The 19,806-nt window shown below is 45.7% G+C and overlaps 1 protein-coding gene across 2 annotated transcripts in view; it reads right to left on the bottom strand.

Annotated features, from left to right (window-relative positions):
- Positions 1 to 1,391, bottom strand: part of Camk1d (calcium/calmodulin dependent protein kinase ID) — a 405,426-nt gene extending 404,035 nt beyond the window's left edge. For both annotated transcript variants that reach the window (XM_051194889.1, XM_051194888.1), the window contains exon 1: positions 1,254 to 1,391. In XM_051194889.1, coding sequence (XP_051050846.1) covers positions 1,254 to 1,345 — 92 coding nt within the window. In that variant the 5' untranslated portion in view covers positions 1,346 to 1,391. The remainder of the gene's footprint in view (positions 1 to 1,253) is intronic.
- Between the last annotated feature and the right edge of the window lie 18,415 nt (positions 1,392 to 19,806).

Here is a 19,806-nt window from a genome sequence, read left to right as displayed (position 1 = left end):
AGCACAGTTGACAATGCTGCCCTACAACTTCTCTCCGGGGGACCCACTGCAGGTGGGGGCCATGAAGGAAAATCATTAGCAATATTTAGCTGTGGAACTCTTGAGTTTAGAGAGGGTTTTGAAAATGGGGTCCTGCAAAAGCAAAGCAAATGCAGAAATACGACGGTTGAAACGACAGAAGAAAGAAAAGCACCCAGCCAGACACACAGATATGCCCGGGAAACACCCCACTCTTTTTCTCTGTGCCATCACCACCTCCTGAACCCCAGCAAAAAGGCTCCTTTCATGCAGCACGTGTGTGACTGTATCTGGATGGACAGATACTGATCAAAAACAGAAACCGATCAAGTGAGTTGGGGCGGGGGGAGGAGGGAGATAACCTGAACTTCAGACTCATTTGGCAGCTCTGAATTCTTTCACAGCCCTTGTACCTCTCTGAGGCGCTTCAAAACAAAACAAAACCAACTCATGCGCAGGAAGGGAACTGCAGCTGTGCTGAGAGGCACATGTTCAGAGCACTGATGACACACACTTTTGATCATTTCTGCTTTCTTGAGATGTAACCATCAAGCATGAGCCTACGTGAAGCCGTGAAGCCGCGGGGAGAACCGCCTCTGAAGACTCACTAACCCTCCTCCCACCCGGTCATGCGTCCCAGCGCGGGCCGCTGACCCTATGTGAAATGCACACTCAGAGGAGGCTCTGCCCACATGTCACTCCGAATACTGCGAAATTCTTCCCTCCTGTCATCCCGAAGCCATCCAAAGTCTTATCTACCCTTAGTACGTGCATATGTCAATTCCATAGGATTATATGATGTAAGGATAGGGCCAAAAGCTTAATTTCCTCGTGATCACTTTCGTCTACCGAGTGCGCCCATACGTATGGTGAGTAAGTAAGTGCACACAGCCAGCGACCAACGAGATCCACCACACTCAGCCCACAGTCACGCGTGGGGAGAAAATCGGTGGAGGGCGGTGGTGGCAAGGGAAATGGAAAGTCGCCCGCCCGCGTGGGCTGTTCTCTGCGCGCCCAACGCTCCCCTCCCCCGCCCAGGAGAGGTGGCACCCGTGGGCGCAGACCCACGCGGTGGACTCGCGGAGGGTCTCCGCAAGAGCGGACTGTGGGACAATGAGGACGCAGCGACCAATTTCTGCCGCGGTTGTGGCGGCGGCGGCAGCAGCAGGAGCCAACGATGCAAAGCTGCCGCCACCGATGCCACTTCCACCCTCTGGTCCCCAGCACCCACTTACGTTCCGAGGGTCTCCTTGAACTCGAAGATCTTCTTTATGTCTTCCGCTTGCTTTTTCCAGGAGGAGCTGCTCTCGCCGTTCTCCCGGGCCATGGCAGACTAGCGCGGTGGGGCAGACGGGGGTGAGCTGGGGAGGGGGCGCCGGGGGCGCGGCGCGGGCGCAGGAGGATGCCGGGCGCGGGGATGCAGAGCCGGAGTATGCGGAGCGCAGGGAGGCTCCGGCTGCGGCAGAGCTTCCTCTTCGGCAGTTTCCTCTTTCGCCTTGGCTGCCGCCGCCGCGGTCCCTCCCTGGCTCTAATTTCTACTGCTCTCCGGCACAGACTTCCTGCCTCTGCCGCCGCCTGCCAGCCTCACTTTCTGCTACTTTCTTGCTTGGCTCCTGCTCCCTCCCTGCCGCCCGCCCCACTCCCCCAGCCCGCCTCCTCCCGCGGGCTCCCCGCCCTCCCAGTGCACCCGGCAGCCTCCCCGCCTCCCGCGAGGCGGCCTTCGGGGATGTCCCGCTCCCCTCCCCAAGAGCGCCGTGCCCTGGGCGCTGCTGGAGTGCTGCACTTGACCACGGGGCCACGCACGCTCCTGGGCTGTCCACGCACCCTGAGTCCCCCTGTGAAGAAGGGTAGGGGAACCCAGCAGGTGCAGGGCGCTGGAACGCGCGGGGGAGCCCTAGCCTTTAGGGAGCTTTATTATGAAGTCAAGGCTGGGGGCGCCCGGGCTTTCCCTCTTTGGGCAGGAGGGGGCGCCTCTGCGTGGCGCTCGGAAGCTCCGGGCAAGGTGGGGATGCGCGGCTCACAGATTCGGGGCGCCCAGGGCGGGGCGCCTTCGAACGCTCAAGTGCTGGTGGCCCAAGCCTGCTGTGCGGGAAGGCGGGTGGGGGCTGGTTGTCAAGGCAATGGGCGGCGGCCTGGGAGAAGCCAGAGGCAGGCTTGCGTTGACTCCGAGTCCCAGCTTTGCCCAAGCCAGCACTCCCTAAGCTCGGCAGTTTCCTCCTGACTCTCTGCTGCTGGAGCTAATTCGCATTGCACCAAAATCGGCCTCCCGTCAATTTCGGGACCGCTAAAGGCAGCCTCGGAGTACGGGACATGTACAGGAACTCCCAAGGCAGGCCGATCACTGCCTGGTGGTCCCTTTGGAAGAAAAACTCCTGGAGATATTTGGCGGTCAACTGATGGATGGATGTGGGACACCGTGGATGGCCTGGCCCCGGACTGGAGTGACTGGGCTGGCTAGTGTTTGAATCCTTCAGATTTGCTCTTTCTCGATTTGCTCCTGATGCTCTGTGGCTGTGGCCAAAACCCCAATGGTTCTGTGGAAAAGCAGTGTTGAGTGCCTTTCCTGACCGCCTTCCCCAACTGGCATAACCTGCAGATGGCTTACTTAGTAAGTAGGTAGCAGAGGCAGAGAAACAAAGAATTTCCACAGGCCTCTGATCTCCAAACTTTGACTTGCCCACCAGCTCCCGGTAGTCACCTGTTAGAGGACAGCCAGCAGAGATCCTGTGACCTGCAACTGGCAGGGACTACCTCTAGATCGGAAAATTTAAGTTTTCTTTGTAGCAAGACTTCCTCTCCCTTTGGGCTGCTCTGCTGAGTTGAGTAAACAGCTCTGTCCCTTGATTAGGGACACCTGTCCCATTTTCCCAGGACTGTTCCAATTTAAGAGTGGGAGGTGTGATTCTGCTTTCAGAAAAGAATCTTCCCCCATCACCTCCCTTTTGGTTCTGACTGGCCACAGGCTCTGCCTTCAAGCTCTCTGGTAACCCTCAAGGAGGTCAGAAGACTAGCCATCTATCCTTGGAATCTGAGTGCTGTTTCCTGCCTTCCAGTGACCCTTAGCTCAAGGCTCATGAAGCTGAGAAGAGCTGAGAGGGGGACATTGCCTTTGGTTGTTTAGGAGTGGGACGCCACCTGAGTGGTTGCATGGTCACCATGTTAAGTGTACATATATAGGCCTACTACACAGCGCGGGTACGCACACACGCGCACACACACACACACACACACACACACACATACACACACACTATGGGGGGGGGGAGTAACAGCCTATTGCTCCTAGGACCAAAATGAACAAAACATGAAATTAAATCTAACATAAGACCATAAGACAAAATGATGCAATCAAGAGGAACAGCAAACACAAAATACCAGAGGGTGTTGCCAGCATAATAAAAACTGACCTACCGTCAACCTTTTTTCATAATAGAAGGCATATATTCTAGAATAAAAAAATTAAACACAAAAAATAGATAAATCAGTAAGAATCATTTTTCATCAAGCATTCTTTACTTAAGTAATGATCTCTGTAGTACCTCTAGGCAAGGTAGAGCATGGAGGATCTGTTTACACCACCATTACCACCAGCACATGAGTAATGGGTTACACTGTGACATTACCACCAGCTAAGAGGTCACTAGGCCATACGAATTTTGCAGCTCCATTATAATGCCATCATAATGCCTACATGACTGTACTTGCTGTTACAAACCCAGAAAAGAACCTTCAAACTCAATATCTAAGAGAGAAAATTAAGGAACCTTTCTCAAAAATGAAGATATCCCCAAGGTCCAAAGCATAAAGTGAGAACCACTTTAGCACAAGTTTGAGTAGATCTTAATAATAAAAGCCCAGAGTCAGATATAGGAGTAAATGCTAAAAGATCAGAGAGACAAAGAAGCAAACCACAGCCACACCTTACTTCCTAAAGTTCCCAGCCCACCCCCGAGATTTCCTGTCTCCTCCCGCCTTATAGTCCTCTCTCTGCCCAGCCATATCACTTCCTGACTGTCTATGCAGAACTCCAGACCTCTATGGTTAGCTAGTGGCTAGTTCCATCCTTTGATCTTAAGGCAAGCTTTATTTGTTAGAGCACAAACAAAATATCTCACAAACCATATAAAGGGATTTGCAACATGGACAAGCAGAAGTCAACCAAGAGCACAAATGACGCTGTCACACGCATCTTCTTGGTTGTTTCTCTTTCCCCCTCTTCCTCTCCCTCTCCCTCTCTCCCTCTGTTCAATCAAAAAGAAACAATTTCACAGGAACAATAAAAGTATAAGGAAAAGTAGAGGTAAGGGCCTAGGAGATGGTTCAGTAGGTGGAGTACTTTCCTTGCAGATTTGAGGGCCTGAGTTTCATCTCCAGAATGCAGGTGAGTTTTTAGTTTTAGGTTTTGTATTGTTTAAGGGGTTTTTGTTTGGTTGGTCTGTTTGGTTTGTTTGAGGGTTTGTTGTTGTTGTTGTTGTTGTTGTTGTTTTACAATAATAATAACAATTGTAATACACCAGATGTGGTGGCAGGCACTTGTAATGCCAAGGCTTGTAGGGTGGAGATAAGTGAGTGTATCCTGGGGCACAATAGCCAACCAAACAGCCAGCCTAGCCTCCTTGGTGAGTTCTAGGCCAGTAAGAGATGATTTAAAAAATAATAATAATAAATGAAATAGATGGTCCATGAGAAATGACACCCAAGGTTGTCCTTGGTCCTCCACATGCACGTGGGTACACACACACACACACACACACACACACACACACACAACCAGGCATGCCTTTTCCTGCCAGGTTGCACAAGCTCCTTAAGAGCAAGGCTCTTGGCATCCCCACTATTGCATGGCTCACAGTAATTTAAACATAGTGACTACTCCATAAAGGAGTATTGAGTGGATAAAGAAACAGACCTAAGCCCACTAGATGACACTTGTTTTGCCGGTAGCAATACTGTGAAGGTACTGGCTTTTTTATCCAAACTCCATAATGATGTTGGTTCACTGGTAAAAAAGCTATTTCCCTTTGGACCAGATTCGTGGGGGAGGGCAGTAGCTTTTTAATAGAGAGCTGGCAAAATCACACCCAGAGGAGCCGATCCGATCTGACCCGTGTATAGGAAATGGAAATACAGAAGGCACGTTCATTTGGGCTGTATTATTTTCACTTCTCCCTTACCAGATGGCATGTAAAATAAACAAAAGTGCTAGATCCTGGAAAGGGCAATTAAAAAATCAAGCCTTCAGGGGCTGGAGAGATGACTTATCGGTTAAGAGCTACTCTTCCAGAGGACTAGGGTTCAATTTCCAGCACCCACATGGCTACTCATAACCATTGGTATGTAACTCCAGTTCCAGAGGATCTGACACCCTCTTCTGGCCTCTGTGGGCACTGGATTCATGTGGAATATGTGGAACAAAGCACCCAAATACATCAATTTTTTAAAAGTAAAACAAATTAAAAAAGAATATTTCAACCTGAACTCTGTAAACATCACAGTTCTATTTACTAGAGTGTCAGCTCTTAGACTCACCTCCAACGTAGCTGGCTGTTCCTTCCTGCTTGCCACATTTTTATGGCTGAAGAACTGACAGCTGCCACTCTCTTCCTGCATTTCATCCCTGAGTCTATTTCCAATAAACTACAGTCTGTGAGTCACCATCATCAGTTACTCAACAGCTCTATTTCAAAAAGAATTTACACGGGGCTGAAGAGATGGCTCAGTGCTCCAGAGCACTGACTGTTCTTCCAGAGGACTAGGGTTCAATTCCCAGCACCCACATGGCAGCTCACAATGTCTGTAACTCCAGTTCCAAGGCACACATGCATACAGAAACACCATTGCACACAAAAGTGAAAATAAATAAATAAATATTAAAAAAAAAAAAAAAGCCTTGCCATAAATTTGACTTGCTAAGGCTTGGGTTCTGCTATAGTCTGAATGGTAAAGGTAGCATAAAGGTCCATGTTTTAAAGACTTGGTCCCTACTGTGACATTTCAGAGAGGCAGTGGAACCTTTGAGAGGTGGGACCTAGTGGCAGTGATTTAGGTCATGGAGGTATAATCTTGAAGAAGAATAGGGAATACAGGCCTCTTCTTCCTACCAAAGGTGAGTGAGTGGTTTTAACACAATGCTTCTAGCAAGGTATGTGCCTTAGCCCAAGGCCAGAAGGGGGACTGATATACACAACTGGGAGCCTTTTATTTTTATAGATTCTGTAGTATACACATTTATCATTTCATGTGTTTGGGAACTTTTTTTTTCCTTTTGTTGTTTGCATGAGTTTGGTGTTTTTGATGGTGGTGGGTTTTTTGTTTGTTTGTTTGTTTGTTTTGCTTTGTTTTTTGATTTGGGTGGTTGGTTGGTTTTTTTGTCTTGGCATGGTTTTTGGAGATGGAAACCAGTGCCTCACAAGTGCCAAGCACCTACCACTGAGCTACACCCTTGGCTCATCTGGTATTTGTTACAGTGATAGGATGATGACTAACACAGATTCAAAGTCTTTATATTTTCTTGAAGCCTTTAACATTTGTTTAGTTAAAGATCTCAAGGAAAAGGCATTTTAATGATTCATCATTAAAGGATTACTAATTTTACACTCATAAACTCTTTCCAGCTAACCTCCAATTTATATGACCCAGGTTGAGTCCTGAGAAAATGGTATTGAAGAAAGAAAGACTGTACAATTGAAAGCAAATACACAGATTAAATTTGAAAATTGCTAAATTACCTCTCTTCAGACTATTGTTCCTAACATGATAAGCCAGCTAGGCAAGCTGGATGACAGAAAAAACTAGAAACCAGAAATGAAGCCAGACGATGGTGGTGCACACCTTTAGTCCCAGCACTTGAGAGGCAAAGCCAGGTGGACCTTGAAGCCAGCCTGATCTACAAAGTGAGCTCCAGGACATTCAGAGCTGTTACAAGGAGAAACTCTGTCTCAAAAATAAAAAAAAGAGAGAAAAAGGAAGGAAGGAAGGAAGGGAGGGAGGGAGGGAGGGAGGGAGGAAGGGAGGGAGGGAGGAAGAAAACTAAACTAGAAATGAGGTTCAAGCCCCAGGTCTTCCACTGATGTGTGCATGTACTTGAGTGTAATTCAAGCAGACAGGCCAATGGCACATCAACTAGACTGATGATTTTTAGTCTGCCTAAATCAGTGCAGTTTTTCATATGATGAAAAGCTTATCCACAGTACTATTACTGTTATCTCTGAAAGTGTAATAAATTTGGGTTTGGTTTTTTTGCTGCTGTTGTTTTTCCTTTAAAAAAAAATGTATTAATCAGAGGCTGGAGAGGTGGCTCAGCAGTCAAGAGCAATCACTGCAATTGCAGAGGACCTGGGTTCAATTCCCAGCACCTGTCTGGAGGCTCACAGCCACCCATAACTTCAGTTCCAGGGAAGCTGATGCCTCTTCTGACCACTGCAGGTACCAGGCACACATATGGTCACAGACACACATGCATGCAATACACCCATGCATAAAAATAAATACAAATTTTTGAAGGGGTGACAGGTAGAACGTCAGCTGGCATTTGTAAGGGCCTAGGGTTGATCTTAACCTGGGGGGGAGAGGAGGGGGAGAAAGAAGGGAGGAAGAGAACAAATAAAACAAAAATATATGGATGACCAATACCAAGATGTCCTAATAAAAATTTACTTATCTCCAGAGATACTTGAGTTTTCTTTTAAATAGTCAATTCACTTGTATTATGAAGATATACATATATTTTTCTATGTCCATATCTATATATCATCCTGTTGCAGACTGTTTTTTTTTTTTTTTTTTTTTTTTTTTGGTATTGTTACTGAGCTGCAACCCCAGCTTTCTTTTTAGCGACTTAAAAAGAAAACAACGTTTTTTGGGTTTATTTTATGTGTGTGAGTATTTGCCTGCATGTGTGTAGGGGTTCCACATCTGTGCCTGGTCAGAAGAGGAGTTACTATTTCTGTGCTCTGGAAGAGCAGCCGGTGCTCTCAACCACTAAGGCTCCCTACTTACTGTCTTTAAGATAGGCTTTCACTAAGTTTCCCAGGCTGGCCTTGAACTTGCAAACAGCCTGTCTCAGCTTCTTCAGTAGTTGGGTTACAGTCTGCACCCCCCCAGACCCAGACCTTTTGCAGACATCCTAACACCCATGCCTGATGACTGATGGTGACTAGGGCTAGAGATGGGAGTTCAGTTGTGCTTTCTTTGCCTAGCATACATAAAGCCCTGGGTTTGACCCCTAGTATTGCAAACATAAAATAAATAATAGAATTTCAAAAATACACTTGTAACTATTTAAAAAATTGGGCTAAGGGGATGGGCTCAGCTGATACATAAGTTCTTAGCATGTAAGCATTAGGATTTAAGTTTAGTTCTCCCAGAATGCACTCAAAAAAGCTGGGCATAGCAATGCATACCTGCAATCCCAGTGCTAGGGATTCCAAGGCTTGCCAGCTGGCTAGCATAGCCAAATTGATGAGCTCCAGTTTGTTGACAGACACTATCTCAACAAACAAGATGAACAGTAGTTGAGGAAGACACCAGAGATCAACCACTAGATCTCCATGTGCACACATAGCCATGCATGTGTACACCTGCACACACACACAGACATGCACATGTACAACTGCATGTGCACATACACAGAAACATGCACATGTATACCTGCATACACACACACAGAGACATGTACATGTGTACCTGCATATGTACATACATAGACAATTGCACCTGCATACACACACAGACATGTACACCTACATATACACAGAGGCATGCACACGTGCACCTGCATGTGCACACACAGAAACACCTGTATACACACTCAGAGAAACATATACATACACACCTTCGTGCATGCGCGCACACACAGAGGCATGTACATATACGCCTGCATGTGCACACACACACAGACATGCATGGGTACACCTGCAGACACACAGATATATGCACATGCCCACCTGCTTCACACACACGCACACGCACGCACATGCACGCACACATGCACACTATGACAACAATATATGAATAAAATCTAGTCCCCAAGGAAGGGACTTGTAATATAGGAACTACTCGGTAATCGCTAGCAATTGATGAGTCACATAATGCAACAGACCCTGGTCTAAATGCTTTGCCAGTCTTAAAGTAAGTCATTTCATTCTCCTTCTATGGAGAAAGAGACAACAAATTGGTAAAGGTAAATCACATGTCCTAGGTCACATAGTATGAGTGAAAGAAATCCTGGCAGCCTACTCCAGAACCATGCTCTCAATTAGCATGTCACAGAGCCTCTATCAGCAGGTACCATATAGGAATCTTTTAAAAAGAAAAAACACAGAAAAGAGAATCTATGGGCCAAAGCTAAAATAAGATTACTGTCTCCTGTCTCTCCTGTCTCCAGAAGTATATTTTATTATCCAAACCTTTCCCTTAGTTTAATTTCCTTTTCTTTTTTTTTTTTTCTTTTTCTTGTTGATTTTTCTTTTCTTTTCTTTTTTTTTTTTTTTTTTTTTTTTTGTGGATTTCACATAATGCATCCCGATCCTGCTCATCTCCCCATCCTTTGGTATCCTCCCTCTGCTCTTGCAACCTCTCACCAAAACAAAATATAATAAGATTTAAAGGGGGGGAGAACCAAACATCTTTACTTGCAAAGTGTTCATTGCAATGAGTCATTCATTGGTCTAGTTTGAGGCCTCTGGCTTCTGCTACACTATCAATACTGGGCCCTTCTGGAACTCCTATTGGATATCCTGTTCTTGCCCTGTGTCTTAGAGATCCTGCAGCTTTGGCTCTGCAGGACTGGCCCCCTTCACATACCCTGGTTCTGGGTCTGGGTTGGTCAGCCTGTGACCTCCCCAGCACTGTCCTGGCTAGCTCACCAATGCAGCAGGCAGCAAAGGGTGGGACCAATTCTCCTGCTCTTAAGTCCAAAGGGCCAGTCATGGCCAGCTCTCCTGTGCTGCCCAGGCAAGGTGCAGGGCCCACTCTCCTGAGTGCTACAGCTGTTGCAGGCAAGGTTCTTCCTTTCTTCCTCCCTCCTCTCTCCCTCCCTCTCCCTACATTTCTTCCTTCCTTTCTCCCTCCCTCCCTTCCTTCCTCCTTTCTACCTCCCTCCTTCCTTCCTTTCTTCCTTTCTAACCACATGGGGCTTTTAAATAAACACACTCCCTTGGGTATTTATGTGGAGGACATTATCCTGTATCTGTGTGCCTTAGGTCTGAGAAAAGTACACACTTTCCCCAATTCTCCCCCAGATATGCATTCTGCTTCTTCCACTGACTGATGCTGAGACACTATCTTGTCAGTTCATATTAGAGTTAAGAGTCTATTCTTAACAACTCAATGAAGTACATTTAGCAATATGCATAGATGTGGTTTTGGAATTAAGGACAGTCAGTAAATACGCTGCTACTGCTCATGTAGAGAAATAGCCCTAAGAAATGGTGTCTCCCCTGGTTATCTACCCAGAACTAAAGTGCACCTCATGTACTGCAAACACTGAAAATCTTATCCAATTACTTTGGGGTGTGTGTGTGTGTGTGTGTGTGTGTGTGTGTGTGTGTGTCATATGTGGGCACACATATGTATACACACCTATATGTGTATATGTGTGTGTATGTGTGTGGGCCCGCAGAGCCAGGAGGTCGATTTCTGGTGTATTCTTCAGACAGTCACCACCTTATTTTGTGTGTGTTTTTTATGTTTATCTGTGTGTGTGTGTGTGTGTGTGTGTGTGTGTGTGTGTGTGTGTGTGACTCTACACCATGTGCACTGGCTCCTGAGGCTGCCAGAGAGAGGGCTGATCCGCTGGAGCTGGAGTGGCAGGCAGTTCAGAGATAGCCCATGTGGATGTGGGGGGCAGATCTCAGGCCTTCTTTAGGAGACTAGCAGGTGCTTTTAACCACAGAGCCATCTCCCCAACCCCTCCACCTTATTTTTTGAGACAAGATCTCTCACTAAACCCAAGTTCTCAATTCTGCTAGACTGACTGGCCAGCAAGCTTCAGGGATGTTTCTGCCCCTGTCCCCATACTGGCGTGACAGAAATGCCACCACGAAGGGCTGGAGATATGACCTTAAGTTCCCATACTTCACAGCAAGCCTATAATTAAGCCACCTCTGCAGCCCATACTCTGGAATTTACTAGGATATTACAAATGGCTGAGGAAGATTCAGTTGATAATCTGGATGGATACACTATGAAAATAGAAGACATTTGACAGTGTTTCCTTCTACAGTATAAAAAATCACTTTAAAAAATAAAGAAAAAAGAAAAATCTATTATAGTCCTGTATATAAAGAAAAATTTTTATTGTCCAAGCCATATTTTCAGTTTCATTTTGCTTTTTTCTGCCCCTCTCCCAACATCTTCATTTTGTAAGCAGAGCTAGGCTTAAACAACCACTATAGACTTTTTATTTATTTATTTGGTTTTTCAAGACAGGCTTTCTTTGTGTAGCTCTGCCTGTCCTGGAACTCAGAGATCCACCTTCCTCTGCCTCCTGAGTGCTGGGATTAAAGGTGTGTGTCACCATGCCCAGATCACTGGGGACTTAAACACACACACACACACACACACACACACACACACTTTGAAGTTTTCCCTCAAAAAGTCCACCTCTCCGATCTTTTAAAAATCTTTTCCTATTTAAAAAACTAAATTGTCAATATTAGAAGAAAGTATTATTTTATTTTTTTCTTTCAAGTGATTGAACTACATAGGTAATGATGTTGAATTAAGAAAAAAAATTTAGTTTTAACAAATATCTTCCAAAATTTGGTAAATATTAAATGTATGAAATCATCATATATATTACTTTTATCTGGGAATTAAGGACTATAAACTTCTTTCCCCAACTGCTCCTTCCCACTCCTTTTTGCAAGACTGAGGATCGGACCAAGTTTTACACATGACAGGCAAGCAAACATCCTACCAGAGCTGGGGCTGACTGTGAGTCTAACACTGATGTGCAGGCCTCAGCTATGTCCTTCAACATTTCTGAGAGCCTCGATTACTCTGTGAGGCATTCATTGAGCTTGTAGCTTAAAATAGACACTATGCATGGAAGAATGAGTGGAGTATAATTCTTACCCTGGAGATGTTTAAAGTCTGAAAGAGAATGGATGGTAAATAGCAAAAACAAAACAGGATTTCGGCTCCATGGTGGAGTCTTCATTGTCAATTTCATGAGGTTTAGAGTCGCCATGGAAATCCATATCTGGGGTGTTGGTGAGGGTACCTCCAGAAAACTTTGATTGAGGAGGGAAGTCTCACTCAAGTGTGGGTGGCACTTGTCCATGAACTGGAGTCCCAGACAGAACAAAAAGGCAGACGCCCGCAGAGCACAAGTGCTCATCTCTCTCTCTGCTTCCAAACTACAGATGCAATGTGCCCACCTGCCTCATGCTCCTGCTGCCATGCCCTCCCACACAATGACAAACTGTCCCCTCGGGCTGTGAGCTAAAGTAAACGCTCCCTTCCTTACATTGCTACTGTCCAGTATTGCGTCACAGCAGCAAGGCAGGTACCTGGTACAGGCAGTGATGGGGATGTGCACAGAAATCAAAGCCGAGCTCAGTCTGGAGAGTGCCAGTTTCCAGGAGGCACCAGTAGCAGCTGTGCAGGAAAGATGCCTGATAAAGACAGTCTGGGAGAACCAGAAAGAAGTTGCCAAGCAGACAAGGTAGGGTGTGGATTTAAAGATGGGAAAGCATGCAAAAAATACCAAACCAAGAATGGTGAAACCATCAGAATAGTATAGTTTTGATTTTAATCCCAAAATTATATTGGGTTATGATGACAAAGATTTCTTTCTCACATCTGTGCTGAATTGATTAGGGACCTGAGTGCAGCACCGTCTCAGACTCTACTAGCTGCTATAGCAAAGGGAATCTAATTCAGGTCTTGAACTAGCAATTAATTGTTGTATCACCAAAGTGACACATATTACTTCCACTTACAAGCCATTGGCTCTACTAGTGGTATAGCCCCACCCAACACATAGAAGCCAGAAAATGACATCCTATCATTTGTACCCAGGAGTTGGAGAGGTAGAAACACAGGGATTTGTGGCATTCCCCAGGGATCAGTTCATAGATCTTCCTCCTGTCTCCAGGATACCAATATCTGTGGATGCTGGAGTTCCTTATGGCATAATATTTGCATAAAACCTACATGCTCCTCCCAGTTACTGAAAATCACCTCTAGTTGACTTACAGAACCTAACAAGATGTAAATGCTATGTAAATAGTTGTTCTACTGTACTGCTGAGGGAATAATGACAAGAAAGAAAGGACTGCACATGTTCAGGGCAGATTTGATTTAAAAACAAAAACAAAAAAACATTTTCCATTCACAGTTGGTTGAATCTGCAGGTGTATGGACACAGAAGGTTGAGTATATTTGGCAAACAGCACTAATGGCCACCCAAAAATACCATATTAGCCTCTGGTTTCAGCAAGAGTTTGGTGTGTATTGGGTTAGAGAGCCTCTGGGGGGGGGGGTCAGCAGCAGATGAGCCTAGACAAGCTTGAAAGATCTATTTGGGAAAAGGCGTCCTTTAGACTAACATGAAAATGCTAAGAGCTTTGATGAGTGTGACAATCGGGATTTGCAGCATGGCAATATTCTTCACTGACTCTGTCACCAATAGTGAGTATAAGATCCTATGGTTGCCTTTCTGCTCTGGGTACGATATAACCTTAACCTCAGAAAATACCGAATGTCTTTGAAGGAGTTCAGATCAGTGGTTGCAGAGAAAGTCCCGATGCTGCCTCTTGAATCCCTACACTGGGTGTTGGTAATGGATCTCTCTTTTTAGAATTAAGGGATCTTCAAGTCTGGGTTGAAGTCCTGAGGATGTGTCAAAGACAGCCTAATTAGCCAGGGTTCTAAATGCAATCTAGTATTGTGACATCCCTATAGGTGATACAGTCTCGCAGTGAGGGTTCATTCATGATCTTTAACTCAGTTCCATAGAGCTGTGCAATGGCATCCTGTGGGTGGTGAGTGGGTTGGTTACTGCTAATAGGTGACTTTGCAGATATCATGATGCGGGAAGCTAGTCAGAAGGTTATTGGCTCCATCAGTCTGCCTGGTAAGAGCAGTTTGCTTGTTCAGGTATTTGCACTAGGGCTACATCGAGAAACAACCTACATGATACAATAGAGATGGATTTTGTTTGTTTGTTGTAACATGACTTAGTCCAAAGAAAGGCAACACCCTGTGTCCCAGAGTTAGGTGCACTAAATACCCAACAGAGCAAGGTGCTATGAAAAATAAAAGAACCAAGATCTCCACTGACATCCCACACTCTCCTTGACTTCAGGCATTCCCCAGTCCTTTCTTTAATCAGGAATAATCTATAGGGACAATGTGATATTTCTGCAAAGCACTTTAGATTTCACAGGAGAAAGGCAGCCGACAAATATACAGTATTAATAGTATGCATTTTTTTTTATTAGCTGTCACATCTGGCTCCTAGTACTAGATGGGTGCATTTTATATTAGATGTAAATAATCCTGGACTGTCACAAGACTACAGCAGGAGTTCTCTAGCTGGAGAAAAACAAAACAAAGCCAAAAAAAGCTATCAATTAACAAGACCCTGCCAGTATAACATTCCCTGAATGCCTTGGCTCTGCAGGCATCATCTCTTTTAAATAAAACCTTTGTAGTCTACCACTGTTCTACATATACAGTTTAGTGGCAAGGCACTTGCCTAGCATGTCCACAGGCATGGGTTCAATCCCCAGCACATATAGAATCTAACAGTGGAAACATATGGCAGTTTTTCTACCTGAACCATAGATGTATTCATAAAGGAACCCAGGACCTCACAAATATTAAGCATGTGATCCACTATTGAGGTATACCCACAATTTTTTAATGAAGTTAATGACTTGTGCCTTCTTAAATATCAAGGAAGGTGAAATGAGAATACTGAGTATATAGCCTCAGCACTAGATTAAGCAGAGATAGGAGGATTCCAGCAAGTTTGAGGCCAGCATAGTCTACTAGGGAGTTCCAGGCCACCCTGGGGCTACATAGCAAGACCCTGTTACAAACAGGAAGGAAGGAAGGAAGGAAGGAAGGAAGGAAGGAAGGAATGGAAGGAGAGAGGGAGGGAGGAAGAGAGGGAAGGAAGGAGGGAGAGAGGGAGGGAGGGAGGAGGGAGGGAGGGAACATTCCAGGTGGTAGAGTGCTTGCCTAGCACACACACTGCCCTGGGATCCAAACCTGGACACCATATAAACCAGCATGGTGGTACATACTATAATCCCAGGGGGAAGTAAGAGTATAAAAAGTTCCAGGTCATCCTCAGCCAAGAGGTGAGTTTAGGGCTAGCATGTGAAAAGTTTCTGCACACCATAAGCCTCTCCACCAACTCAACAATCCAAATCAGACCTAATCAAACCTTATTGAAAAAGGAAAAAGCCCATGTTTAATGGATACAATGCTCCCAGATGGCCTTCCAGTGCCCCCCCATCAGAACACCCGTTTTCTGTGAGACAATTAAAATACCCTGTGGGGGTGGTCTTGAGCATCTCTGGGGGAAGAGGTCATCATTTGGTGGGCTTTCTGAGATTCAGCAGGGTTTGAAGAGAGATAGGGGAGGGGCTTGGGGTAGAACTTTCACCAGAACATCCCAGACTGTTTGGATATATGGATACCAGGGGCTGGAGTGAGACTTTCTCCATAACAACAGGGGCAATAGGAAACTGTCTCAAAAAGGAGGGTCTAGGGTAATTCTCCTCTAAATTGACTGGGCTGCTATGGCTTTTCAGGTTTTTTATCCATTTCTAAATGCAGGTTAAAGATGAAGGAAAATAGCCATCCACAATGTTGCAGAGCCACAGTTCAGCTAAGAGCTTCCCAGCAGTCCTAGTCTGGCTGCTTTTTCCAGAGTTCACTAACTGAGGCATCTGTGGAATTTACACCTCAGATGGACACAAGCATTCTGGGAGTATCGGAGGATAACTCCACCCCTGTATAGGTACACTCTGGCCAATGCACCTGGACCCTAAAACTGAGACTTAGGAGAGATTTTTAAGTTATCAGCCTAGACAGGAGCCTTTCTCTTGATTAAATTTGCACTGGAACTAAGCAAAGTGAAGAACTTGGGCCCCAAAACTCCATAGCCCCTTAGCCTTCCCTTCTCTTCCTCCTGGAGAGCCCCAGGCATCAAATCTCAAACATCTCCAGGTCTCCTGAAGGTTAACGAAGCTATTTCCCGCTGAACACAGCCAGCAACAACACCAGAAGTGGGTTTATTTTTACCCCACGCTTTGTCATCTATCATTACCGAAAAACTAAGAGACAGGTTTTGGCTGAATATCCTGTGGAATATTCAAGATCTCCATGCAGGGTTTGGCCCTCTGCCTGCAGCATTTATCTTATTTGGAGTGGTCTCCTCCCTCTCCTGCCAATGTTCCTCATTAGCAAGATGATTTGGCTTCAAAACAGGACACTGTCTGTCTTGGTCAGGCACCAAAGGGATCCTGCGATGACATCATGATGCAGCACCTGTGACATCATAGCTTCTCTCATGAAGACGCATATTTTTTACACTTTAGAATGTTTTATTCATGGGGAGAGGGCACGAGCGTGATGGAGAAAGTGGGGGAGATCGGAGCACAGCACTGAGGAGCTAGTTCTCCCCTACTACCATGGGTTCTAGGGTTAAGCTCAGCTGACCAGGCTAGCACAGTGACCCCTTCTACCCACTGAGCCATCACACTGGCCTGAAAAAACTTTGAGTGCCTTAGATGGTTTATTTAACCAAAGGAACTGAGGGTTGGGAAACAAATTTTTTTTTTCAAATTTCTTCACTGCAGAGGAAAAGGTGAAAAAAAAATGTTTTTATGGAAAGCAGTTTCTCTTGATTTAAGGATAGCTTGCTTTCAGGAGTAACTATTTTTATTTCTACGATGGAAATCATATTGCTTTCTAATTAGATGTGTTTTAGGATCGTGAAATGGACATGACTGGAACTCCCTAGTTTGCTCTATACTCCGTCACATCGCTCCTCATTTCCAAAGTCCTCAGTTCATGCCACTGTGCACAAATCACTTCCACCTTCTTTTTCAGCCAACCAAACTTGATGGGAGCCTCTCAAAGCAAATCCAGATGGCAAAGATGGTTGTTGTATGTCCCAGGGTCTAGGCACTGCCCTGGTCTTTTGCTCTCCTATTTGCATATTTAATTCCAGGCTTCCTCCTCTTCCTCCATATTTAACTTTTTCATAAGAAGCACCAAACTAGTACCTGCTCTTTTTTTTTCAGTTTCTTTTTTTACATTCCAATCCCAGTTCCCCCTCCATCCTCTCCTCCACCCCTCCCCACATCTCCCATCTGCTCCTCAGAGAGGGTAAGGAAGTCTACTAAGTCTGTCCCATCATCTCCTTGAGGCAGGACCAAGGCACCTCTCCACCCCCCCATACCCGTGTCTAGGCTGAGCAAGGTATCTCTCCATTTAGAATGGGCTCCACCAAGTCAGTTTGTGCATTAGAGTTAGATCTTGGACCCACTGCCAGTGGCCTCATTATTGTCCCAGTCACACCACTGTCACCTATATTAAGGGAGTCTAGTTTGGTGGTACCTGCTCTTTTCAAACACAAAAATACTTCCTTCAGAATAGCTTTTGACAGACAAGGAAACAGAGGCATCAGAATTTTCCCAAGGTCACAGGTCTGGAACACAACATAAACTACAGTACAGGCCCAGGGAGAAACGGAAAGTTCTCAGTGTGTTAACTCAATTAGGTCCCAGAGAACCCAAGTTAAAGATTGGTTACCTTAGGCCTGTCCATGAGGGTGTCTTTAGTGAGATTAGTGCTTGAGTCCTTAGGGTCACTAGCCCAAGGCTTGTGGATATCATGTAATCCACAGTGGAATCTGCATACAAGAAAAGGCAGAGGAAGGAGGTCTCTCTTCCTGCATAACTGTGTGAGCTGGGACATTGTTCCAACCTTGGACTTGGATTTTCATCATTCATTTTTTTAGTTCTCAGGTCTTCCAATGTGGGTCTCCAGTACAAATAATAGATTATAGGATTGGATTTCTTAGCCTTCATAATCACATAAACCAATTCCATCTAATATCTCAATACATACTCACACACTATTAGTTTTGTTCCCCTACACAACCCTGACTTGGGCTACAGAGATGGCTCAGTCAATAAAGTACTTGCCATGCAAATGTGAGGACCTGAGTTGAAAACTCCAGCATTCATTTTATAAAAGCCAGGCTACATATCTGTAACACCCCCCCCCCCCCGTACTGAGGGGAGTGGAAAGGGAAGGGACAGAGACTGGCAAATGCCTGAGGCTCACAGACTAGCCAATCTACCCATTCAAACTGGTGAGCTTTGAGTTCCAGCAACAACCCTATCTCAGAAAAATACAGCGTAGAAGGACTGAGAAAAACAACAATTGACCTGGCTGACTCACCACACACACACACACACACACACACACACACACACACACACACACACACACACACACGATTCATCTGATTTATACTTAAACTTTAAGTGAAAACAGAGAGTTAACATCCATGGTTTTTAGAATTTGTACATTACAAATCTCCCTAGCAAAACCTAGGTTTTGCATACAAAATCAAAAGTAGTAAACCCTTTTCAGTATTGAAACACCTGGAAAGATGTTCCAGGCCTGCATATGTCACTATCTGGGGCAGGGAATAGCTCATGGGTGTGGTCCTGCAGTAGAGGGGCCTCTCCTCTTGGGCTACCAAGTCCTAAGTGGACGAACAACTGTCCTGCTGAGAAATGAAAAGATCATAACTAGGTTCTCAGCTCTCACCTGGCCGCTCACACTCACCTGGACCACTTGCTCAGGCTATCCCCCTAAGGGGTTTAAGTCACAGGGCAATTAAAACCCAAGATGCTGGTATGTATGGTTGGGCGTTTGAAGCTGAGGAGTCTGATTCAACACCCAATAATAACCTGGAAATCCACCACTGCTCTGAAATCCCTGAGCTTGCTTCAAGATGTCAGTCACCTGCACAAGATGTCACCGGAGCAGAAAGCCCCAGCCTTCTTCCTTCTTCCCTGCATATTTAACACAAAGTAAACAGTTAGATGTTAGGATTCTCTCCCAAACCTCCCAAAGCGCCTAGCAGAAGGTCAGTGCTAGTTTTTCCCCTGGTGTTTGGCTGACTCAGATCTCTCCTCTCTCCATGGTTGCCTTGAGGAGGCCGCAGTTCCAGGTTTTCTGGTTTCAAAATAAATTGGCAGAAATCTGAAGCGATGCCAATACCGCCCTCCTGCCCGCAGGCAGCTGGGTCCCAGTGGGAGGTCTCTTAGCAACGGGGCTCAAATCAAATATTTGGGCGTCTGGACACATTCTGATTGGAATGAGATCATGAACAAAAACTTCTCTCTTTCCTTCAACCCAGCTACCGAGGGTTACGAAAGGATGCTGAGGCCGTGCGCTGGCTCCCTGCACTGGGTAAGCGTGACTCATGTGGCCCTTCAATTAGAGCTGGTCCACACACCATCGCGGTCCCAGACTGGCAGGCCACAGCTCCAACTTCTATTTCTGGCTTCGTATATATCCTTAGACAAGAGGCTCTAACGTTTTGTTGTTACTGGGCTGCTACCGTGCCTACATAAAGCCCAAAGTTTTAATGTGATCCCACCGGGGCCCTCTGCAGGCAGCCCTTTCCGAAAATCAGATGTTCCCGGGATCACAAGGGCAGCAAAGGCAAGTCCAATTCAGAAGGTGCCCGGAGGAAGGAGAGCTTCGGGTACTGTCTTGTTCTGTCTGCCATGTCATCCT

This window comes from Phodopus roborovskii, unplaced genomic scaffold, assembly GCF_943737965.1.
Source record: "Phodopus roborovskii unplaced genomic scaffold, PHOROB, whole genome shotgun sequence".
NCBI lineage: Eukaryota > Metazoa > Chordata > Mammalia > Rodentia > Cricetidae > Phodopus > Phodopus roborovskii.
This window is presented reverse-complemented; position numbering and strand designations above follow the sequence as displayed.